This window comes from Neolamprologus multifasciatus, chromosome 11 (genome assembly GCF_963576455.1).
Source record: "Neolamprologus multifasciatus chromosome 11, fNeoMul1.2, whole genome shotgun sequence".
NCBI classification, from domain to species: Eukaryota; Metazoa; Chordata; class Actinopteri; order Cichliformes; family Cichlidae; genus Neolamprologus; species Neolamprologus multifasciatus.
The window spans coordinates 29,277,831-29,302,580 of NC_140449.1; the positions used below are offsets into that span (position 1 = coordinate 29,277,831).

The following is a 24,750-nucleotide window of genomic DNA, read 5'->3' on the forward strand; positions in this document are numbered from 1 at the left end:
ATTAAGTTTCGTCTATAAATTACGTAATAATTATTAAGAAATTTGGTGCTGAAAAATGAAGATGAGAATTTTCTCAAGTGGCCAACCTTCAAAAACAAACCAGTTCCAAAGACTGCCACGATAAAATGTGCAGCGAAATTCTAGTTTTTTACTTTGATGTTACTCAGTACTCATAAGCAGGTATCTGCAACAGTGCAGTGCACATATATCTCTACAATTCATGGATACATCTTTATAATCAAGCTTGCTAATCTTAGATGATAACTTAATATGCCACCCCCTTATAGTGAGTACTCAGGGGTACGGTTTTGGTCACTTCAGTATCTGTGATACTTTGCATAAAAGGAACATGCAAGACTGAGAGCTTCTTCTAAATGGATTTATTTGCAAATATGGATCTATATACAACAGGAACAAGAAAGCATTAAATAAAGATGTGACCAGATGTTACCAGGATCAGAACTGATGAACGGAAGAATAGCACATGAAATGCTAAAGATAAAAGGACAGATCTGGGTTTAACTATCGAGTTACCAATGAACAGTGAAAAGCTAATTAAACTTCTTTAAGATTTAATGAAAAATCCATTCATTCTAAATGTGTATTTCATGGAACAACCTCTTCGCTGTGTTGCAGACTGACCATGAGCACCTAGTCAGGGGCTGATGGTTTCAAGCTGTAGCATCCTTTCGCACAGTTTTAAGAGTTCTTAAAAAATCATATAGCAGGTGAACAGCACTTGAACATTACTGGATTGCAGCTTCTGTTGAACAGCCTTACGCCACCCTGATTTTTTGTTTGTGACATGAAGCTGTTTTGGCCTTTAATGCTACACCCTCACATAGTGCTTTATTCCACTGTGTAATTGTGCCAGGTGCTCACTAAACTCTAAGCCAGACTCATGGCAGGTCATGAATTCAGATCATGACTGTATCACAAACTGCCATGAGACCGGGTCAACAGATGCGGTTCCAAAAAAAAAAAAAAGAAAACAAAATGTTAACACTGAGGCTTCAAAAAGGAGATAAAAAGCAGTGGGTGATATTGCAGTGGCTATTTCAACTTCTTAGTCTGTGACTACAGTCTATCATAGTCTCAGTGTAGTTCACTATTCAAATGACAGCATTGTCAGATGATAGACATGAAAGATCTTATGCTGTGTTTGACTCAACCATAGCCAGGAGGCATTTTTTTAAATTCTTTTTATTCTTTATTCTTTCATAATGCTTAAGTATCAACTTCAAGTCAAGCTCAAATATGGAAACATTTCAGTAATTTTGTAAGTTTGACATAAACTTTGATAGACTGAAGTAGTTTCCAAAGAATAGATACACTTGTGTTTGCCCTCTCGCAAAAAAAAAAGAAAAAAAGAAAGATAATAATTGAACATTTAAATCAATTTACAAAAAAACTGTTTAAATGTTTCATTTTCATTTGGTACACTGTGTTTTCAAACATGACTGATTCTTTGGGTGTTTGTCGCAGCTGCAGTGGTTTTCAGTCTCAAAGCACCCATCAAATGGAAGCAAACATTTCTCAAAGGCCGTTGCTAAACTATTCAAGCATTCAGCTGTTGCAAACAGGTGCAGAAAAATTTTCACAGTTAATGCATCCTAGGCTGAAATGGAAAGTCACCCATCCAAAGAGACCTTCCCTCTGGATTTTACCATGTGCGCCTGTCAGAGCTCCCTTTGTGAGCAATATAAACAGACGAGGAAACCCACTAAAAGCAAATGGATTGCAAGAGAGACCAAGAGAGCTGAGACTGTCTTCAGAAATGGACAGAATTTATAAAAGAATTCATTTTTTAAAAGTTTTGCTTAGAAAAACTAGATTTTCCTCAAGTAAACATTGCCAGGAGAAGACTGACCAGGAATGAAACTGGGGACTGGGGAGCTAATTTTCACTGATATGATATGCAACCATAAGGTCATCTGGGCAGTTAAACTTTTGTGTGAAATGTAGTAAATTTAATAATTCTGCAACTCATCACTCTTGTGTGTGTGTGTGTATACCTAAATAAAAAGAATACAGTTAGTTCATATACTTTATGAACTCAATATAACTTTTATTTGATTTTTCATTGTAAAGTCATTCAAAGGCCACTATAAGCTGTATATTTTACACTTTTTCTTATTTATAACAGTAGACTTTCATTTGTTTACAGTAAAGAACACAAGACAAGCAGCTGAAGTTTGATTTAATAGTCTTTGGGCTTTTAATTTAGTGCCATAAATAAACATTGCACCTGCTGAAATTCTTTTAGTCTCCTTTACCTTCATCTATTGCTTTTATGTAAACATAAAAAAACCAAAATACAGAAACAGATACCTTTAACTTTTAAGGTTTTAAGGTACTTGGTGTCATTGTGTAGACACTTTATCATACTGATTAAGACATAATATGACCAATTTATGTAGCAGATTATTAGTAATAGAACAGCTGTATCAAAGTTTTGAATAAAGTCTGTGCTTTAGTTTCCTCGAAGCACTAAAATTGTTTTTTTCAGACAGTAAGCAGATTTTCATGAAGCTTGAAGTTCTCGGTTATAGCTCCCAAAAGGAGTCTGACTGGGGCTTAGCCTCACTTTCCATTTTAATTAATCCTCATCCATTGGCCTCTGGCTCAGTGATTAGAGCAGGGCATCCTTCCTCAGTTCCCTGCAGCAAAAACAGACCATCTGCCAGACCGGTGGCTGCTCTTGATGGACAAGTCAGCAGTTCATATCCAGGTAGGTTTAAGAGAAGTCTTACAACACTCAGCATACGGGAATGTTTGGTATGTGCTGTTGAAATAATCGAAGGGAGCTTGTAGACGCAAGCAATCTAGAGAGGATGTGGCCAAAACAATGAGAGCATCGTTGCAGGAGCGCTCAGTTAACTTGTATTCTAGAGATTGTTTTGGACGCCGTAATCCAAGAAGACAGCTCATCAATAATGGTATACTGAAGGGACAGTGTTGCCTGAAGGTGAACTGGCATTCTACAAATGAAGACACATCCATCTGTGTTTTTGAATGGCGGTGGTATTCTGTTCACCGGGGTTTAATTAGAATAAAATCCCCAAGAAGGCTCAACATCAGATGAGATGCGCAATGGGAAGTAGAGCTAATTAGGAGAGAGGAATCATGAAGCCTGACCTTTGGCCCCTCGGGGCAAACTTCTGTGGAAATCCTGCAAATAACAGCAACACTGATAAAGAAAGGCATGTGACTGTTCAATAGATACGCCCGTTCCTCTTTAGACAGTCAATTCCAAATGCACGTTATTATAAATATCAACTGAAAATTGTACATCAGTTCCTTGGCATTGAATTGTACCTATAAACCCAATTTGCTCTCACCCCTAGTCCTCTATATTAGGGTAATTTGTCAAGAGCAGGCTCTGGATGATTAAGCAGAAACGTGACCAGATTCTCAACAGCATGTGGTTTGCCAGACAAAAACAAACAGCTGACGTCCATCGTGTCCATTTGCATGTGAGGAGAATAATTTGTAGGGCTGGTTACCCCTGATCGCCCTTCTCTGTTTTCCTTTCTGTTGTGAGCTTGTTTGTGTATGAGAGCAGCCATCTCTGTTTGATTTGTTGGTACACACTGGATTGGAAGATCAATGAAGTAACTAATAACATTAAAAATCCTTAGGAGGGTGACCCATGTGCTTATTAAAGCTTCATCCACAGTGCTGACTGGCTGATATGATGCTTAATTAAATGCCTCAGCACAGTTAGCCAACAGGAACCTCTATCAGGTTGTTGAAGAGGAAGCAAGGCTTCTCAAGTGATTATCCTTTTTATAATGGCTGCCAGCGACATCTGGTCTCCCTGCTGCCATCCACAGACTGCGTCTCTTCTTATAACCATGGATACTATGTGAGGATCATTTATTTATTCCTTAATGGGTCATCTTTATAATAAATGGGTCTTTTTTGAAAAAGGCTAAGGCAAATGCAGCGTATTTCTTATCACTACCCTTACACATGTTCACGATCTACATTCAAAACCTTCAACAATCAAACTGTTTATTTTTCCAGACGGTCTCTCACAAAGGGTGGCGTTTTAAATGGAGTTTTAAATCCCCTTTTTCTGATATTCAATGAAACCTTTTTCAAAAATGCATCTTTTTGAAGTCTTGATGCTTTTTTTCATTAACCTCTCTAAACCTTCTGATGTAAATCTGTGTCTTTGAATGAAAGCTGTGATGAACCATCAACTGATTTCAAAGGTGACACTTATGCTGTTTCACAGACCAAAGTAAACAAGCACAAATAGATCTTTTAGTATTTTAATCCACGTTGAGGCATCAGCTGAGAGTCCGACTAATGCTGAGTGCTCAAACATTCTTCAGGGTTAACATATTGGCACTACTATAAAGAGGGTGTCACTTAAGCTAGAAGCTTTGATCACATTTAATTTCTGCACATCAGCAATTTTTGCCTAACCCTACCCTAAAAATATAAATTAAAGGACAGAAGTGTAAGCCACTGCAGCACTTTAAAGCCTCGTGTGGGCTGCTAATCCCTGAAGAGCGAACTTGGAGATGGATCGGCACGTGACAGATCAACCATTGGAAAAATTATGAATGTGTGCTGGCAGGTTGTTTGTGAAATGGGCTTTCAATTCCGTGTGCGTGATATGGGGGGGTTTCTCTGCTTAGAATAAATACTAATCCTTTAAACATCGGAGCACATGTGTGCATCAACGGACTGCACAGATGCACAGCAACCAGGCCATGTAAAGAGATTAGATGCCAGGAATCGTGAATGACTTTGTTTTTCTGCCAGCTTATGGCGAGATTCTTTGATAATTTACTCATGGGTATATGATGAAGATGCAGAAAGGAAAGCTTCAAAGCGAGGTGATGCTTTAAAAATAAAGCAAAAGTGTTCTGCAATTTATTTTATTTATTTTTTTATTAAATTTTATATGGATTTCAAATTTGTAAAAAGGGAATGAATAAATTAAGACAGTCAAAGTTTTCTAGAAGTTGACATAAGATGAAATATTTTTGTTTATATTTTATTATAAGCTTTTGGCAAAATGTAACTTCCCTTAAATCTTGCTGTTATCCTTGACATTTCTCATTATAATCGGCTCTTTTACCACTTAGTGTTGTTTATAAGCTCAAATGATGGCATTAGGAAATAAATGCATGCTCTTTTGTTCTTTGTTTTTGGATTAATGGTCCATACAGGTATAAAGCTGCCATTATTTATCAAACCTATCACCACATTGCCCCATGATGTGCAGTCTTTACTGAGTTATGCTTATTGATGATGCTTTAAAATGTCAACCATTAACATGAAAAATTAGTCTAGAAGTGTCAAAACTGCAATTTCTCATTTCAAGGCAATGGGAATGCAATGTAGCCCTTCCCCATAGACTCTAATATCAAAGTGCCTAACTCTAGAGCACAAATTAAGCCTTACACAATAAACTGTTTGCCTGGTTGCTTTGAGTAACTGGTGGCTCTGGCAGCTAGTTACCTGCTTGTCGTGTTAAGTAATTTGAATCACTGTCCCAATTAAAGTGCTCTTGTTCTTGCATTTTTATTGCAATAGTTAACTATTAATATGTATTTTGACTGACTAAAACTCTTGTATTAGCAGAATTAGTTTGTTTTTGTGTGTGTGAAATGCACCATGTGGACAGTGGTAGTGACTTTCTAACCAATATCAGGTGAGCAAAGTTGGCTAAATCCATTCACCTGTCATGAAACAAAGTTGTGGATTTCATCAGTTTATACAATTTTACCTCAGCCACAGTAACTTCACAACAGTTTTATGAAGAACATTTTTTTAAGACATGGCCAAAAGCCACCCCCAGGGAATCTACCCGTGATTCAGTGAATCGTGTAGTTCTACTGTGTGTTTTTGTCTGTTTTCTGTTGCTTGTTCTGTTTTCTTTTCCACAGTGACTTTGCTGCCAAAACAACCCCTAGAGCTGCTCTAGGGTAATTCATCTAATTAACCTACTGAATACATGTTGGTTAGCTCAACCTCATTTTGCATTCTACACAAGTTCTTTGGGGACCTTTTTAACCTTGCTGATGATACAGGTTGTTGCTACATATTTTTATTTGAACAGCAGAGGCAGTAGTTTATTCAAATTACGTGCTGATTGCATGTTGATTCTTCTGACAACAGTGCTGAGTTTATCTTGATATAATTACGAAGCTACAAAAACAGGTCCAAAAACCATTTTAGAGTCTCTTAGAACACTGCAGCAAACAAGAGCAACGTTTTCTACCAGAATAGATATTAAATAATGATTCTGGCATACGATCTGAGCTGAAATCAAAAAGTTGAAATTTGATCTGATTTATTTCATGGAAGAGAATATTTATTTTATACTCTGAAATGAACTCAAATGAGCTGAAGAGAGGGCGTAACAGAGTTCAGATCAGAAATGATCAGATAAATGTGCTAAACTCAGACATCAGTGAACCAGCATCACTGGCTGGCCGAGTGTGAGCTCTGTTTTATAAACTGTGAGATTTTTTGTTTTTTTATTTATTGGTCATTTTGTTTCTAAATTTGGCAAATATCCATCTTGAATGTTGGTACTAACAAAAAGGATTATCCTAGAAGAAATAGGGACAAATAACAATAGTAAAAGCTACTCAACAGTAAAAAATAATTGCTTTCCCCAGAAGGCAAGTTACTGAAATACAAATGAAACTGAAGGTCATCGTGGATATTATATCCTTAGGAGTAATATGGTATTAGCACAAAGCCCCAGTGGCTCCTGGCTGCTTTATTGCATCACATACTGTATGTGTCGCTCATTGCTGCACACATCCCTCTCAGTGCTGCTTTTGGAAGTACCTTATGAATTTACTTTGTTTGAACACTGAATTGACATTCAATGGAAAATGTCTCTCATGACATGCTCTCAGATACATATCAGCTGTGCCAGTGTGTCAGCTTTGCCTGAATTGGACATAAGCTATGATAAAAGAAATGGAGCTTGAAAAAATATGAAATTTATCATTTTGGTATATATGATTATATGTCCACTTTACGATGTTAAATTTACTGTAATCTGACAGGAGGCGCAAGAAGCCACCAGGTGGCACTAATTTGTTCCCACTACTTTGCTATTATCTTTCAGTGTGTTGCATGAGCTATACAGATTGTGCTGAAACATATCGGCTTCTTTCATTTGCAACATGTAATACGGGAAATTTGATTTAACACTCTTGGAAAATTATTCCTATTATTATAGTTGCCAGTATGTGACTCTTCTGATCAGAAGAATCACACTAAGCTCTGTTGTTGGTGACATAAAAAGCCTTATTTACATAAAAAAAGGGATCAAATTCAGAAACAGAAATGGGGACTATTATAGCAGGAAGCTATCATACAGTCATAAGTAGCAAAACATGCAGACCAACAGCTTTAATATTTACTCATTTACTAATTGACGAATTCTAAAAACGTAAGCATGAAAAGATTTTATTTTGTGACCAAAAGCAGTAACTTCCTGAAGTCTTGTCTTCACTTTAGGTACTGAAAATCCATCAGAAACAAATTTTCAGAAATACCTTAGACAAATTTGACAATTCTAGAGGAATAGTATCAGTAACACAAAGATGCACCTGGCTTCAGGCAACTACTCTTATTTCTAGACAGAATTATACAGCAAAGCTGAATGGCAGCTTTCAGGTCATGACAAACGTTTCCTCTTCATTTTTAATGTAAAACACAGACACTCGTATTTTCATAGAGAAATCAGGACATGCATGGCTCAGACAACAACAACTCAGTATACACGTAATGGGTTTTTTTCCCCCTGCTATAAACAATTTGAGCTTGGAATGAAAAAAGACAACACTGTCTAATCTGTTGGAATCAAAACAAGCCTTTAAAACCTCTTTGGTGTCTGCGGCATTAATCTCTGAACTGGTCAATGAAAAGTGGACACAGTTCAGATGAGAATTTAAAGCCTCTTGGGCTTTCTCACTAGATTGCCAGGGGAAAAGAGTCTGAATGAAGCCTGATTTTCTATGGTGCTCAAATGCAATGGTTTTCAACAAATAACAGCATTCGGGGCATATAATCTGCCATATACATGCATATAGAAAATGAGATGTCACTCAGCTTACTGTGCAGTACCTAAACACTGTGATGTAAGGCTATTTCTTGCTCTTACAGAGCCAGTTCAGTTTTTGTAATGACAAAACCCAACCCTATCCCGTGATGGGGTGAGTCAAGATCATATGACTTGCAGAGGATTCTGGGAGGTAAGCTGTTTCCAGTTTTGCGGTGGGTTGTGAGTATGTGCTGAGATGGGAAACAGATGTGACCTAATAGGAGGAGAAAAAAACGGAAGACAAGAGGAATTTACTGCTGAGCTGGGCCTCAGAGTACTTTTCACTGTTCAAAACAAAGAGTCAGACTAGAACAAAAAATGGCTGCCAAGTGGTCACATGAGAAAAAGTCATAAATGCAGAAAAGCATTCTCAGCATCAGCACCATGTGGAGATATTAATAGATTGTTTTAGCACTCAAGAAGAAAAAACAGAGCTATACGGACTGCTAGGTAACCATTTTAGTAAGGAATACCTGTATAAATCAATCTGCTCAAACACATACATTTACACACAGGTCATGACCTGCTGTATGATGGTATGCTCCCTGATACTAAGATGGGGGTTGAGTGCTGCATGGTGGATCAATCAAAATACCGCCCGTTCATGAATCTCATTATCTAAAGTGCCAAAGAGGAACCTTTGGAAGAAAGAGTCTTACAAAGGCTTAAGATGCACTCTCCAGCCTGGTGAAATCCAGTGAGCAGATGTTTCATCAGTTAAAATATCGATCAGTTAGATAGTGAGCTGTCAGTGATGAAAGTCATTGCCTAGAGCTGCTTGCCTGCACTGCACTTAACATACTAGAGATCTTAACACAACAGGAATCTTAGCACAGCACCCAAGATTGTTCTTGACCTTGAGGAGAACTGAAGCAGCAAAGGAGAGAGCGATAGCTGCATTTGTGCACTGTATGATACCGTCTCCGATTGCATATTGATTTTTTCATAAAGCCTTTGAAATTGTAAATGCTGAACAAACTCTGCTCATTTAAATTTTTGCCTTTTGATATTCATAGTTTCCCTCTAACTAAACTGTCCCAGTGGGTTAAAATCAGTCATGTAATATATTTTTTAAACCTTAGGAGTCTAATACATGCTGGTGTCATGTATTCAAAACTTGTTTTTGCAATGATCTATTTTCATAAGTGGTTAGAATAATATCACTTGATAAATAATTCAAACAAAACAGAATACAACTCTGAACCTACTCATGAAAAAAGATGCTAAACATCGCAGAAATTTACAAACATCTTGGAGAATTCATTTATTTAAACCAAAAGTCATATTTTAAATCTATCAAGAAAGATCAAAATATAAAAGTATATCACAATCAGGCCAAATAATGTAAAAAATGTGCACTGTGGACTTGCAATCCACTATCAGCAGCTTTTAGCTAGATATCTAACAATGACATGTAACTTTAACAAGAGTAATAACAATAGTAATAACAAGGTAATTCATGTCTATTTTTTTAATTGTCCCACCTTGTTTTGCCATTTAGTATATTTTTGTGTATTTGTAGTGGCTTCACTGTGGCTTCATCTAACGCTATCAATAAAATTAGTTCTACAGGCCTAACACGCCATCAAGTTTGATGTTTTCATCTCAGAGTGGCAAACGGAATTAGAGGGAACTTCATTTACTTCCAGTATTCAATGAGTTTAGATTAGATTTTAATACTATTGAGTTAGATATTGATGGAAAAATCATTGTCATTGTCCATCTTATAAATGGATTCATGGCCATTTGTAGTTTTTTAGCACCTGAAGATATTCCTCAGTAATGCAATGGCAAGATAAATTATGGGGAGCAAAATCCACACTCGTGGTTCTACATACAAATTGTCTCTTTTCAGCATCACATCAAGCTCAAGCTAACATGAGACAACAGGAGTCTGATTTAAACAACTCAAACCGGTATCTTAATTTCCTTTGTTTCCTTGCAGTGCTGCAGGAAAGCATAATACATGCTTGTCTGATTTACTTCAAATTGCTGAAACTTCATGTTGTGCTGGATCAATGTTTTGTATATAGCAAGGACATGCATAAAATAGCCACTACTGATGAGGGAATTAAGGAACCAATAAAGATTTAAATTTACATAAATACAAGACAAGGTAGTCCTGTCATTTATTGTTCATAGCTCTGCACCACAATGTCATGTTAGCATCTTAAAGTTTCACTGCCTGCAAAACCTTGGTATGTTTCAAGTTCAAGGTGGCATAAATATATATTTGTCCAGATCACAAAAACATGATAGACTGATATGTAATGATATGCATGAATAACCATTGACGTATTATAAATAATTCTGTATGAAGAGACTGCACTTGTAATAGCAGTTGTGATAATGTTAGTGCTGGCGGTTGTGTTAGCAAGGCCTCTCCATTGAACAATGTCTTATAGTTCATGGAGACATGATTATACGTCTGATTAACTTGCAGCAACATGGACATGTATCACTGGACATCTCAGCTGCACGGGATGCTCCTATATTTAATTCACTGTCTAGATATGTGCTAGACAACAGTATGAGTATAGGAGTCATAAGACACATTCATGTATATACACGCATGACTAACAGCAAGAGGAAGTACCACCAAACAGACAGAAATTGGAGCAAATACAAATATGGCAAAGACCTATTTGGATTCTGCTGTGGGAATTTTTTTTAGAAAGCTGCCACTCATGATCAAGTTTCACATGCTGTGTTCTTGTATAATTAATATAAAATCTAAAATAAGCACGTTTGGTTTTTATTCTTCAAGTAGAGAAATTGTTTTCCAGTTACACACAATGAACATAAAAAATATATATAGTAGCCTTAATAGCCTTTCCAAACCAAGCATAAGACTGTTCTGAGAAAATGTTCTGCTGAGAAAAATTTCAGCATAACAAGAAACAAGAAATTGCACTGGAAGAGTCTCTGGAAATCTTCAGCCGACAGGCCTGAAAAAGAAACTTTGCAAATATTTTGACTTATCGTGTTGGTTTGGTTCCAGTAATATTCATAATGACCACACTAAATGCTAAAATAAATAATAGCAGTACTAAATGTGCAGTGCAGGAGATGACATGTTTTCTTGTAACAGCCGCTGCTGGTGCCCACCGTCAAATTATTTTTAGTGCAAACTGAGTAACCCAGTTTATTGACTGACAACTATTACATTGTACACACTTGTACAATACTGTTTTTTTCCATGTGCCTTTTTTTGCTGCATCCTTCCTTCCTTCCTTTTGGAATAAAAATATCTTTGCTCAATAATTAATCACTCAGAGACCCATCCATTCATCTATGTTAACCTAGCATTCTTCTTCTTCATGATTTAGAGTAAACTTGAAAGCAGACTAAAAGGTCACTTTGATTCTTGAACAAAATACAAAGCATGGTCATGTATATAAATCAATGTTCTGCTATAAAAGATAATCAGTGTTAGATTTGTAAAGAAAGGCCAAGTTCCAGGTCTTCTTTTTTTTTCAAAGCACCTTTGTTGTTCTTCAAGCAGTAACCCAGACTGCAGCAGTGCAACATCCTCTGTGGAGTTTTCAGACATGCCTCTGTAACCTGACACCTGACATCATCTGGTTTATTCAGTGAAACCAGATGTAATTTCCCTCCATGTTAGAAGAAAACTCCTCCCCAGGCCTGGAGCTCCCATTGTACTTCCTCAAAATTCAGCTGATATAAACTCGCTGACTGACCTACTTCAGCAGCAGAGGAAGACCAAGTCAAACTCAGAAGAATTCCCTGAGCTTTTTGACTTTTGGACTTCAGGTAAGTTTGTTTACTGCTGATCTCCTAAAACTCCTAACGCACAAAATCTTTTTTGCTCTTTTGTGCATGTTGTAACTTTATTGTTTTAAACTTTAAATCAGTTTGAAACAACTGCTGTTTTCTGATATTTTAGTATTTAAGTAAAAACAACTCAGCTGAACTGAACTTAGACATGGCTCTTACTTAATTACATGATTTTCAAGACCTTGAAAGAGATTTTTCCAGAAATGTTGGTTCAAATATATGCATAGCTTTTCTGCAGCTAAGAAAGTAATCAGTCTTAAAAAAGATTAGGATTACAGAACAATTTTGACCCAACTGCACATTAATAGAGTCATTCTTGGAAGAGGAAGGCAGGGAGACGTAACATTTACTGGCAGCCAGTTTGAGTTCTGGAAAGTTTGACATACCAATGCAAAAAAAAAAAAACACACACACACATCTGGGAATGTGAAAAAAGTCATGAATGCTAATGTTTTATGCAAAATATAAATTTATTTTCAAAACATAAGCTACCACAGGGAGAAGTCTTGTGACTCATACACAGCATTGTGCACATATGCTGAATTACTGGTATGTATCATGGGATTGCTCTATTTAAAACATAGATTTCACCCAAAGGTGAAGCCATGCTGTGTATAATCCATGAGTGTAGGAAGCAGGAATCAAAAAGAAAAAGAAAACAAAACAAAAGGAAATATTGTTTTCTGCTCTTAGTTAAGAGAAACTCCAAGGTCAGTGACCTTTACTGGAAACAAAGCCCACAAATGCAGATTAGAAGCACAATGTATTAAAATACAAGATGGACTCAGAAAGCCCAAGAAACAAAGGCAGAGAAAAAAATTCACACTGCCTGGACTTAAAAACCCACAGTTGAAATGTTTGAATCACTGATGAGAGCGAGAGTGAAAACATTTTCTCAGTGGAGTTCAGTTGTGTTTGAGACTTCATCCTGTAGCTGTCATTCACGTTTGCTGTCAAACTATATCCAGCATTGTCCGGTCTGACCCTGAAAACGAAAGTGAAATTTGTTGAAAATCACATAGGAATTATCCTGAGAGTTTCCTGTCTCAAACCAAAACATGGAATAGGGGTTTGTTTCACAAGAAGTGAAACTTAGCATTTTTTTTTTTTTTTTGTCACTGTGGCATGATTGAGATAATGAAACCAACCACATGATAGTAAACCCCTGCAGAAACACAATGCTCTCACTGGATTATAGGAAAGCATATATATATATTAGCTTTTATCCTTATGACAGTCGAGTGCAGACAAGAAGGTTATAAATGAAGAAGTGACCTGATTCAAACCTGAGCTTCTCCAGGAAGTTCATATGGTAAACTGTTTCTGTTTCTGAATGGGAATTTTGACTGTAGCTCCTCTCTTGGACACCCATAAATGGGCCTTAAGAGATTATGATAACATTGTGATATTTAATATGCGTATACATACCCTAATTATAATGTTGTGACACTTTTGCCTTAAACATGAGCTTTTAGTCCTTAATATGAAAACTCTATGTAAAAAATAAAACTTTGTTAAAAAAAAAATTCTGGGTTTGGTATAAATAAAAACATGAAGGTGTTTTTTGTTCTTTTAGGATGTTGCCACTTGTGTGTGTGCTGTTGCTGGCTACCTCTGCACTGGGCCGTTTTGATGAATCCTCTTTGGATGCCCAGTGGGAAGAGTGGAAGAGCACACAAAGGAAAGAATACAATGGCTTGGTGAGTGTGTGTTGCTATTGTTTTAGAGTTAAAATCAATGATCAAATTAAGAGATAGAAATAGCACAAAGAAAGCTTAAATATAAGGTAGGAAATATAAAGATTTTGTTTTTAAAAAGCAGATGCTTATCAGATGTTTGGTTTTTAAATCTGATTTTCCTGAAAGAGGACTTCTACAAATAAAACACTAAACCCGAAAACAAAACTGAGAGCAGTGTTGGTGAAGCCTTTGGTGAATACATTAATTCTAAAATGAAATAATGAAATGAAAAATATGCACATTTGCTATTGAACATTAGCCATTTTATGTGCTTTCCCATCAAATGTGCATATCACAGTTTCAAAACATCATTGGTTTTCCTTTTCTGATGCAACTTGCTCCTTGAAAAGGAATAGACATGACTGCACAATGCTATGTTTGAAAAACCTCATCCAGTCTCAGCAACATGTAGTTATTTATAATTTACATAGTTTAACACATTTGCATACACATGTGGCAAAGACTCAAAAAAAAAGATATTTTATTTATACACAGCATGTTCCACATCTTAGCCCAAGACAGGCTTCTGTAAGTTTGCAGGCTAAGCTGCCCTTTTTAAGGAAGCTCCAGCAATTTCAGTGATTTTGGCAGAAACGCTAACAGCAGTTTCTGCCAAAATCACAGTTTCTGCCAAACTGTGATTTTGGCAGGTAAAGCCAGAGAGTCACAGAAGGAAGCATCAGCAACATTAACAGGGAAGCATGTCAAATATTCTTCCTCAGTCACATTTTGTTTTATATGATCGGATCAGTTGTGTTTAAACTGTTGGTAATTTTACCTCCTTACTTGATGGCAGCACTGGTTGATCTTCTTCTTTGTTTTGGCTGAAAATTAAACAGACAGAAGCTAAACTGAAGCAGGACATGCAATTTACTGTCAGTCCAACTTTCTCATCCATAACCAGTAGATGTTTGAATCCTCCTTTAAAATGAGTTTTTGTTTTTTTTGTTTAGTATAATTCAACACTTTTCAGTTTAAAAGACTAATTCAACAGCTATGGGTATTTAAATTATTATTCAATGATCTTGTGAAACAGGAGCAGAAAAAAAATCCTAGCATATTTTGTAATTTAGTTTTATCATTAGCTTTTTATGTGCCATATCACCAGAGCCAGAAATTTCTAACAGAGGAAAGTCCTCCACTCCTCTTTCTCGGTTTCTCTGCGGCAAAAAATTCCCTATACTCTGTTTCTCTTCCTGGCTGTGAAGAAGGGGTTGTTTGCAGTTTGCTCTTAAACCATAGCGGACTGTGATTTACTCCATGAATGCTCACTGAGCATCTGTTATCCCTCTGCTCTTCACCTCAAGCTAGAGGTCAGCACTCCACAGCTGGGGCATGTGTGTGTGTGTTCATGTCTAGCTTTCATGCGTGTGTATCGTTACATGTGCTTTGATTCATAAACTGAATGTGCGTATATAGTTTTTATAACATGTGTTTCTGTAGTGTGCAGAAAAGACATCTCTCTCTCCCCCTCATGGTGATTTAATCAGTATTTATGCACAGGGGAGCTTTTCAACCTTCTTTGAATTGGCATCACTGATCTAATATAATCAAAGTCACCTTACCATATTTACATTTTCCATTACTGGAATGAATATCAAGATGGAAATAATGCTTATAGTTATGCTAATCATTGGTGAGATTACATAGACTACTAAGTAGAGCATATTTGATTTTCTCAATACCAAACACTTGGCTCTATCTCACTTCCATATTATAATATTACTCTTTCGTGGATGACACATAGTGGTGGAATTTGAATAAAGGACAAACTAATGTTTTAACCCACATATGTATAATCTGTAGGGAAGATTGTTGTGTGAATGTGCACTGGTTTAATTGACCTAATTAATGAAATGGGGCTGTAACACAGACGAGCTTTTTTTTAATCTGCTAATTATAATGCAAATTTGTCCTGTTTGCCTAGATTAGTTTCTTTCAGCTGTCAGGTGTTCGTGCATGAGTGTAGAAACAAGGAAAGCAAACTTTAAGACTGGAAAAAGTATTTCTTTTATTTTTTTTTATACATTATGACCGCCTTTTGAAAACCATTCACACCAGTTCAAAAGCGAGGCTGCATCATCATCCTAGAAAGTAATATGTTGTTCATATTAGGAGGGTCACTGTTGTTTCTAATAATAATGGAAGCAACGAAATGATAATGACTTCTTTATAACATCTGCTATAACATTTATTTGTGATACTTTTAAAGCTTCTAAAAATGTGGATTGTTTTGTAAGTGTAAGACAGGGAGCTCTTTTTTTAACTTAAGTACAGTGACATGAACTTTTGTTCCCCTCAGGGTGAGGAGGGGATCCGCAGGGCCATTTGGGAGAAGAATATGCGCATGATTGAGGCTCACAACGAGGAGGCCGCGCTGGGCATTCACTCCTTTGAGATGGGGATGAACCATCTGGGAGACATGGTGAGTACAATCTTGTCAAATACCAGATAAAACTTTTTATTCCATGAAGTGCATCATAATTAATGGTTTAGACTTTGTCTAAAACCTGACAAAAAGAAGAGTCAGTGGACATACCATAGCTCACACTGCTCGTCCCAGAAGCCTGTTTCTGAAAAACCAGACGCTCTTATTGGTTGTGGATCGACATGCAGTCTGGCACGTCTCTGTCCTAATCACGACTCCATGTTCACTTTTTTTACATCTTGTTTTTGACATGTATGTGATCCCAGCACATTACATCTCTATAAGACCATCTGTCCATCATGTCACTTGCAGTGTGTAACACACCAACATAGATTTGAATATACTCAAGTACTAAATATTTTGTTTCTTCTGGTACATCTTTCATGTATGACGCTAGACACAATCAAATCCACCTTTTTGAGAAACTGGAACAGCAAATATTTTGCTTGTTTGAGTAAGGTCTGGGTAATTTTGACAGTAAATAATAGCTCCTGCATGTCACATTCATGTTTTCTTCAGCAGTTTTGGCTTTTTGCAGCTGCAGTTTGTCATCTCTGCTTTTTTTATTCACTAATGCATGCTGCAGCCCCTTGATGTGAAGCTGGGTTTGGTGTCCTTAAATCAGCCGGAGTCAGTGACATGCCAGCGTGGGCCGTGACTGATGGTGGCTTTTTTTCATCAACACGGAGAGGCTTTAAAAGGCTGCTCCAGAAATGAAGCACAACATGGCAGGGTTCAAGCTCATTTATTAGTGATAGGACAAGTATGCGCATCTGAATACTTGACAAATGGCCAATTTCATGTTTATGAAATAACAGGTGGTGGGAAATGAAGGATGCTTTTCCATTTTGATTGAAAGCACTTAAATTAAATAAACGAAATTAACAGATGGCCTGTATTTCTTCCATTAATGATCTTTCTACTTTTAGACTCAGCTGTAATAAAAAAAAATGTTCATTCAGTAACATCCCTACGATGTGAAACACCATTTATAATACGTTAACTGTGTTTCTGTTCATGCAGACCTCAGAGGAGGTGGCTGAGAAGATGACTGGCCTGCAAATCCCGGTGAACCAGGAGCGCAGTTTCACACTGGCTATGGATGACATGCCCTCCAAAATTCCTAAATCTGTTGACTACCGCAAGAAGGGCATGGTGACTCCAGTTAAGAACCAGGTGAGAACTGAATAATATTCGACTCGTTTCTGTCAGTGTGGATTAATATCATCAGCTGAAATGTTGTTGTTTGGTATCATTAGCTGCATATGTTGGTTTTCTGAAAGCAGCTCTTTAACTGTTAAAGTGCGGCTTTAACTTTTTTTTTTTCACAACCACAATTCACTGACCAAGTGAGCATAAAAAAACATGTGTGGCTGTTGCCTTTAATAAAGAAAGAAAAGGCACTTAACAAAAAAAAGCATGAATCAGAAATGTGTGAATAAATAGATTCAGTGCAAGTGTTTTAGAGATAGCATTCAAATGAAATGTGTCAGTCAACACACAATTGATAGCAGCACAAGGGCACAGCTTGTGTAATGGAAACATTTAACGTGATCAAGTACAGCGTAGCATATCACAACACGGGGCAAACCAAACAGGACAGAGGACAGAGACAATCTGCTCTGTCACAGTTCTTGGAAATCAAATCTGAAACAGCAGGTTTCTTGCTGGAGGAAGTTTTTGTAGATTTTAGCAGAGTAATCTACAGTTAGGATTCCTGTGGGCTCTGGCATGTGATTGTTTGTCTAAAAGTTTGTGGAGAACTAAGAAAAAGTTCCTTGGGCTATTTTCAGGAAAAGTGTTAAGAGTGAAACTCAAAACCTCCGTGATTTCTGTGGGGAACTGTTACTGTGGAAGGCAGAGGCAAGAATAATGACATCAACTGGGATTTCAGTTACACATTTTATGTTGTGTTCAGCGGCAATATCTGACATTGTTTTACACAAGTCAAAATACATGTTTATGAAACCATCTGAAATCAGAGATGAATAGTTTTAAAAAGTTTTATGTAAGTGTAGGTGAACACCTTTATATTCATCTCTAGTTTAAATGAAAACATTCAGCAGCCTGTTGCCTTGACAAGACTGAATGTAATTCACAATTTGTGAAGATTTTTTTTACTGTAACCTCGAAAAAAGAAAAAGGATTCAGAAAAATACTTGAAAAAAGCTTGAATCTTTGCAGCGTTTAGTTAAACATTTAAAGACGTAACCAGTCCCACTTAGTGCTCAGATCCACACTAAAAGTAACAGGCTGTTCTCATGGTTAATTGACTTTGGTAACAAAGGCCTTCATCATTAGATGTAATTGGTCGTTAAGAGCAAATTAAACAACCATTTATGTAAACAACATTCATCTAATGGAAGTGGTGAATATACTTGTAGGAAATTTTTTACAATGTTCAACAGTTTCTTTATTCTGATAACAAATTATCATATAAATCATTGTTATATGAGTGTCAAAAATAGGTAACTGTGATAGATAATATAAATTAGTAAAACATAAATTTGAGGGATTGTGTGTTACGTTGTCTCCCCCTGGCGGATGTATTTGAACATACAGCCATAAACAGTTTGTTTTTTTTTTTTTGTTTAGCTGCTTTGGTTCCTTTGGTTCATGAATTATGCAGCAGACTGGTTGCAGTCTCTGCATACTAACAGCTCTGCTGCTTCATCCTGAGCTCCTTTTATGATGACTGAATTCTGTTTCTGATGTTTTCTTCGTTTCAGGCAAATTTCTGTTATCGCAGAGCTCAAAGCCACAAAAAACATTCAGCGATCTGATTTCAGATTTACAACGTTTTTAATTGGGGCATCTCTAAGCAACAGAGTGAGGTGGAGCATTAGAGGTGCGAAAACTCAGATATTTCAAAATGAAGGCCAAAAAAAAAAGATAATACTAAGCTATTAATTGTTCTTCTGAATAGGGATTAAGATTGAAATGGGTCCTTCTACTTCTAGGCGCACTTTAAAGCCAAATGTATGTGGACATGTAAGCGTTTCAGAGCTATAAGCATTAATCTAGTTTATTACATCATGCACTCCTCCAGAGAGGTTGTTCATAACATACAGGGAAGGGATCTGTTCCTATTCAGGCACAGAAGCATTAGTTACACCCAACACATGTTAACAAGAATAACCTTTTAATTTAAATTCAACATAAACGTTCATCTATATTACAGCAAGTCCCTATTTCCTGATTTCCTGGGTGAAAGCCAAACACGATGGCGGTGTCAGTGATTCATTAGCCCTTAATGTGTCAGTCCAGACCTGTAAAAAAGACCATTTCTCACTGTGTGTCATTAACACTGTTTCAACATTACTGAACACCACAAACTGCCCAGCAGCTGATTCTATTTACAACCCAAATTCACAGCAGTTACAGAATTTCGATCAGCAAACAGAAATGGCTTTCTTTCTTTGTCAATGCGGTCACAGTCTGCCTCCCAGTGGACAGACAGGAGAAGACACAGCATTTGCTGTGATGTTGATTTAATCTGTTTAAATGATTCCCCTTTATATGATAAATATGGTTTAAATATGCTGTTATTTCTTGATGACTGATTATTTTATGAAAGAAAAAAGGCTCTCTGCAAGTGGTTTGTTTAAACAATAATGGTAAATGGCCTGCATTTGTATAGCGCTTTACTCAGTCCCTAAGGACCCCAAAGCGTTTTACTCTACATTCAGTCATTCACCCATTCACACACACATTCACACACTGGCAATGGCAAGCTACACTGTAGCCACAGCTGCCCTGGGGCGCACTGACAGAGGCGAGGCTGCCAGACACTGGTGCCACCGGGCCCTCTGACCACCACCAGTAGCCTATAAATGATAATGCCTATCAGAACAGCTGGGTATTTATTTCCTTACAATGTGCACATTTATTCCTGTTTCCTACCAACTCTGGTCTGGTCTGGGTTTCTTACATTTCTGCTGATTATAGCTTCCATGTCGGCTTAGTTTCCTCTTACTGTTGTCAGCCACAGTCCAATCACAGTGGTATGTACATATCAAACTAAACCTCTTACTCACCAGTCTTTCTTTGACCTCTGACAGGGCTCCTGTGGCTCCTGCTGGGCCTTTAGCTCTGCCGGGGCCCTTGAGGGGCAGTTGGCCAAGCAGACCGGGCAGCTTGTTGACCTCAGTCCTCAGAACCTGGTGGACTGTGTTACAGAGAACGACGGCTGTGGAGGAGGCTACATGACCAATGCCTTCCAGTATGTGAATGAAAATGGAGGTATTGACTCTGAAGCGGCCTACCCATATGTTGGACAGGTGAGCAACCCACTCTGCCAAACACACAACTAAACTTGAAGTAGCTTATTAATCAGAGCCTTTCACTTCAGTTCATTTCATGTAGTGAGTGCCACATTCTCTATAAACTAAGCACTTATATTTTAATATCACTGGGTGCTTGAACACATAAAGGCAAGATGGACCAAAACAGTCAAGCGGGGTTTTTTCCAAGTAATAAACGAGTATAATTTAGTTGGTGTTTGTTGTTTTTTAAATGAGTGATTGCCCCACCTCTTCCAGTACTTAAGATAAGCTAGAAGTTGTTCTGTAAAGGCACTCTTACAAAGAAGCTTTGCAGACTTTCACAAAAAGTCTTTTAACCTAGTTGTTATAAATAATACCCAGTAATCAGCTGTTAGCTGCAGATGCATATTGAAACTAAAATGGTGAAGAGGTTCTCACTTGGTGAGGGTGTCACGTTTGTCCCCTTCACACGCTTCACAAACAACACGCAACGAAGAAGAAAATATTTCATTTTGACAGTAAAGTAGCTGCAAACATCTTACCAGAGGGAGGTGATTCAGCAGAAATGATGAAGAGGAAACTCCCCCACAGAGTGAGCATAGTTTCCTCTTTAGTCATTTGGTATTATGAGAAGGAAGTACATCTGCTCGTTAATGAAAAAATTCTCCTGTCTCTCTATTGTTTAGCTAGTTGGAATTGCAGCAAACACATCATGTGATATAACATGTGACAGAAGAGTCACAAGGTACTGAAACCTTACATAGCAAATATTTTGACTATTGATTTTATACAGCAATTATTAACTTTCTTTTATTGTCGGTTAATCAGTAATAACCATTGGATTAAAATTTGATATTCTACCTAAATATGATTACACTGTGAGGTAAGGACATAAAAAGTAGCGTCTTAAATATCAAGAATTGACACTTTTAAAATCGGCAACAAATGGTTTTAGCATTTTCTCCTCCTTTTTCTTGCCTGCAGGATCAGACCTGCCGCTACAATGCATCAGGCATGGCAGCCCAGTGCAAAGGCTACAAGGAGATCCCAGTGGGTAATGAGCGCGCGCTGGCTGTTGCACTCTACAAAGTTGGTCCAGTGTCTGTGGGCATCGATGCACAACAGAGCAGCTTCCAGTTTTACAAGCATGGTCAGTGAACTTCTCATATGTCTGGTCAAATGAAATTGTTATCTGCACCTACTTCATATAAGGGAAGGAAAGTGTGTGGAAAAAAATCCTAGAATTTAAGGGCCTGTTTAGTCAGGATTTCTTCATTAAATATGAATTAAATCACCTAAACATGGAGTTCACACCTTCATTTTGAGCAATAAACCTTAAATAAAAGTAAAATTAGGTTATAATGGTGTGAAAAAGCTAGTAAAACAATTAAACATAACACATCAACAGCTTTCTGGTTATATTCAACATTAAAAAGTGTGCAAGGTACATAGTTTATGCACTGTTCACTAATGCAGCTCACTCTTTTTTTTCTCTCTCTCTTTTGTGAACCCAGGTGTTTACTACGATCCCAACTGTAACAAAGATGACGTCAATCATGCCGTACTGGCAGTAGGCTATGGAGTGAACACCAAGGGGAAGAAGTACTGGATTGTCAAGAACAGGTGGGACATGTCACTTGTCTGAATGGCATCAGGTGGCTCAAATGTCCACTAAAATTAAGTGTTGGTTGGTTGTTGTTTTCATGTCATCTGTCAAAATGATAAGCTGAAATGCTGTTTGACTCCTGGCGATATTTCATTGTCTCCGTCGTTCCATCTTGACTCCATCTTTTGTCTTTTCTTCACAGCTGGGGTGAGGAATGGGGCAACAAGGGATACATCCTGATGGCCCGTAACCGTGGCAACCTCTGCGGCATTACCAACCTCGCTAGCTACCCCATCTTGTGAAGAGATTAGGGAAAATGAACGGGCTTTGCTTAGACTACTATAAGACGAATATACACTTGGAAATGTTCAGAGTATATGTTCATTTCAACACATCTGCAACCACTACAGTACAGTATGTTTGTTTACAGTCTTTTCTAACAGGAAATGGAATTTGGAGTTAACGAACAGCTTCACTGAAAACAGGCATTAAATGTTTTGAGTCTTACACTTAAAAAGGGTTTAAAAAACACTTTTAAACCCTGGAGTTATCTCATGCCTGCAGACCTCTGCTGTGCTCTGGTTAATAAAGAAACACATACAGTTTGTTGTAACTTCAGAGCATGCCGTTGGTTGAATAAGCCTAATCCAGAGCACAGGCTTGTTTTATGCTGAAGTCACATGTTAAATCTACATATCTACATGACACAACATACTTTTTCTTTTTACAGTATTTGACTGGTAGTCAGTGATAGTTTCAGTACCTACTTTTACTTGCTTTCTGTGTGAAAAAAGACAGGAAACATTGCTGTGCAATGGGAGCTACTCCTTTCCTGCTGGTAGTGTGAGTTCCTATAAATCTATAAAACTATTTTCTCTTGTGATCACAAGGACTTGTCGTTCTGTTCAGCACTTTCCCAATGATTACATTGTAAACAGATGTTTTCTATGAAATTGAATAAAGGGTTCATTTTGAATTTGAATGCCTTATTTGGAATTATTTTATGTCAACACATAAAAACACAAACAAATACGGAAATAAGTGATGCAAAGATCAGGATATGCACCCAAAAATACTTTCCAATGGTTCTACATCATGTGGGCACCAAAGTAAGTCAGATGAATGAATTTAACTGTACAATAACTCAATGATACACCAAAACACAATAAACTATAATCATATTATATACTCAAACCCTGTGTGTTACATTTCCATATTTTCTAAACAGCCTCACATTCTATAAAACTGTAAATGAGCTGCTGTCAGATCATGTTGGATAACTGACAGCTTACACTGAAATCATGTCCTTTCCTTCTCTCACCTCAACCAGTTGAAGTAGATGGCTGCCCCTCCCTGAGCCTGGTTCTGCCAGAGGTTTCTTCCTGTTAAAAGGGAGTTTTTCCTTCCCACTGTCGCCAATGTGCTTGCTCATAGGGGGTCATATGATTTTTTTTCTCTGTATGTATTATTGTAGGGTCTACCTTACAATATAAAGCACCTTAAGGCGACTGTTGTTGTGATTTGGCGCTAATATTCTAATAAGAAGATCATTTGTAACCTTCACTAAAGCTGTTTCTGTGCTGTGATGAGCTCTGAAACCTGACTGAAACTCTTCAAATAATCCATTCCTCTGCAGATGATCTGTTAGCTGTTTGACAACTACTCTTTCAAGAATTTTTGATATGAAAGGAAGGTTGGAGATTGGCCTATAATTAGCTAAGACAGCTGGGTCTAGAGATGGCTTTTTAAGTAAAGGTTTAACTACAGCCAGCTTGAAGGATTGTGGTACATAGCCGATTATTAAAGATAGGTTGATCATATTTAAGATCGAAGAATTAATTAATGGCAGGACTTCTTTGAGCAGTTTTGTAGAAATGGGGTCTAAAAGACACGTTGATGGTTTGGAGGAAGTAATTATTGAAGTTAACTCAGAAAGATCAATTGGAGAAAAAGTTGTAATTACAACACCAGTAAGCTGAAGCGTTGATAGAAGGCAGATTGAATCCATTATTTCATGTTGTTTAAGTCAAATTCTGACCCGACCATCTGAATGAGGCAGCAGAAACTGCACTGTAAAAAAAGATTGTAATATAAAAGTATTTTACTGTGTATTTTACAGTTTTGTACTGTTTTCCTAGAATATCATTAAATTTACATAAATAGACTGTGATTTTACATGTCAAATGTAAAATAACATAACATCACTGTAAATGTAATAAAACATAATTTTCTTGTTTTTTGTCTGTACATATGCATATTTAGATTGTTAAAATACATTCACAAATGTATCATAATTTCACAAATATTTGTCCGTTATTTGAAAGATTGAACTGTTAAATTCAAATGTAATGCTATGGAAAAATATATAAAATGATTCTTATAAACTTTTTTTGCATCAAATAATGTTATTTAGGGCCATCGTGGCTCAAGAGTTGGCAGTTCGTCTTGTAATCACAAGGTTGCCGGTTCGAGCCCCAGCTCGGACAGTCTCGGTCGTTGTGTCCTTGGGCAAGACACTTCACCTACCGCCTACTGGTGATGGCCAGAGGGGCCGATGGTGCGAAATGGCAGCCTTGCTTCTGTCAGTCTGTCCCAGGGCAGCTGTGGCTACAACTGTGGCTTGTCTCCACCAGTGTGTGAATGTGAGAGTGAATGAATAGTGTAAAGCGCTTTGAGGGTCTTGAAAAGCGCTATATAAATGCAATCCATTATTATTTAAACCAACTGTTAACTGTATATTTCTGTACATTTAAGTATTATTCATATTGCCGCATTCATTGACCTTGTTTAAAGGTAATTTCATTGTTTAATCACATTAAAATGTT

General features: G+C 37.2%; 2 protein-coding genes across 5 annotated transcripts in view; both read left to right on the forward strand.

The window, feature by feature from the left end:
- Window positions 1-24,750, forward strand: part of atg5 (ATG5 autophagy related 5 homolog (S. cerevisiae)) — a 445,274-nt gene that overhangs the window by 302,118 nt on the left and 118,406 nt on the right. The window lies entirely within an intron of this gene.
- On the forward strand, window positions 11,706-22,901 carry LOC146508765 (cathepsin K-like). The gene is made up of 8 exons (XM_085176796.1): window positions 11,706-11,863; window positions 13,464-13,587; window positions 15,929-16,051; window positions 17,078-17,230; window positions 20,116-20,334; window positions 21,304-21,469; window positions 21,834-21,942; window positions 22,128-22,901. Exons 2-8 carry the CDS (start codon window positions 13,465-13,467, stop codon window positions 22,225-22,227), a joined length of 993 nt encoding a protein of 330 aa, XP_085032922.1. The 5' UTR covers window positions 11,706-11,863; window position 13,464; the 3' UTR covers window positions 22,228-22,901.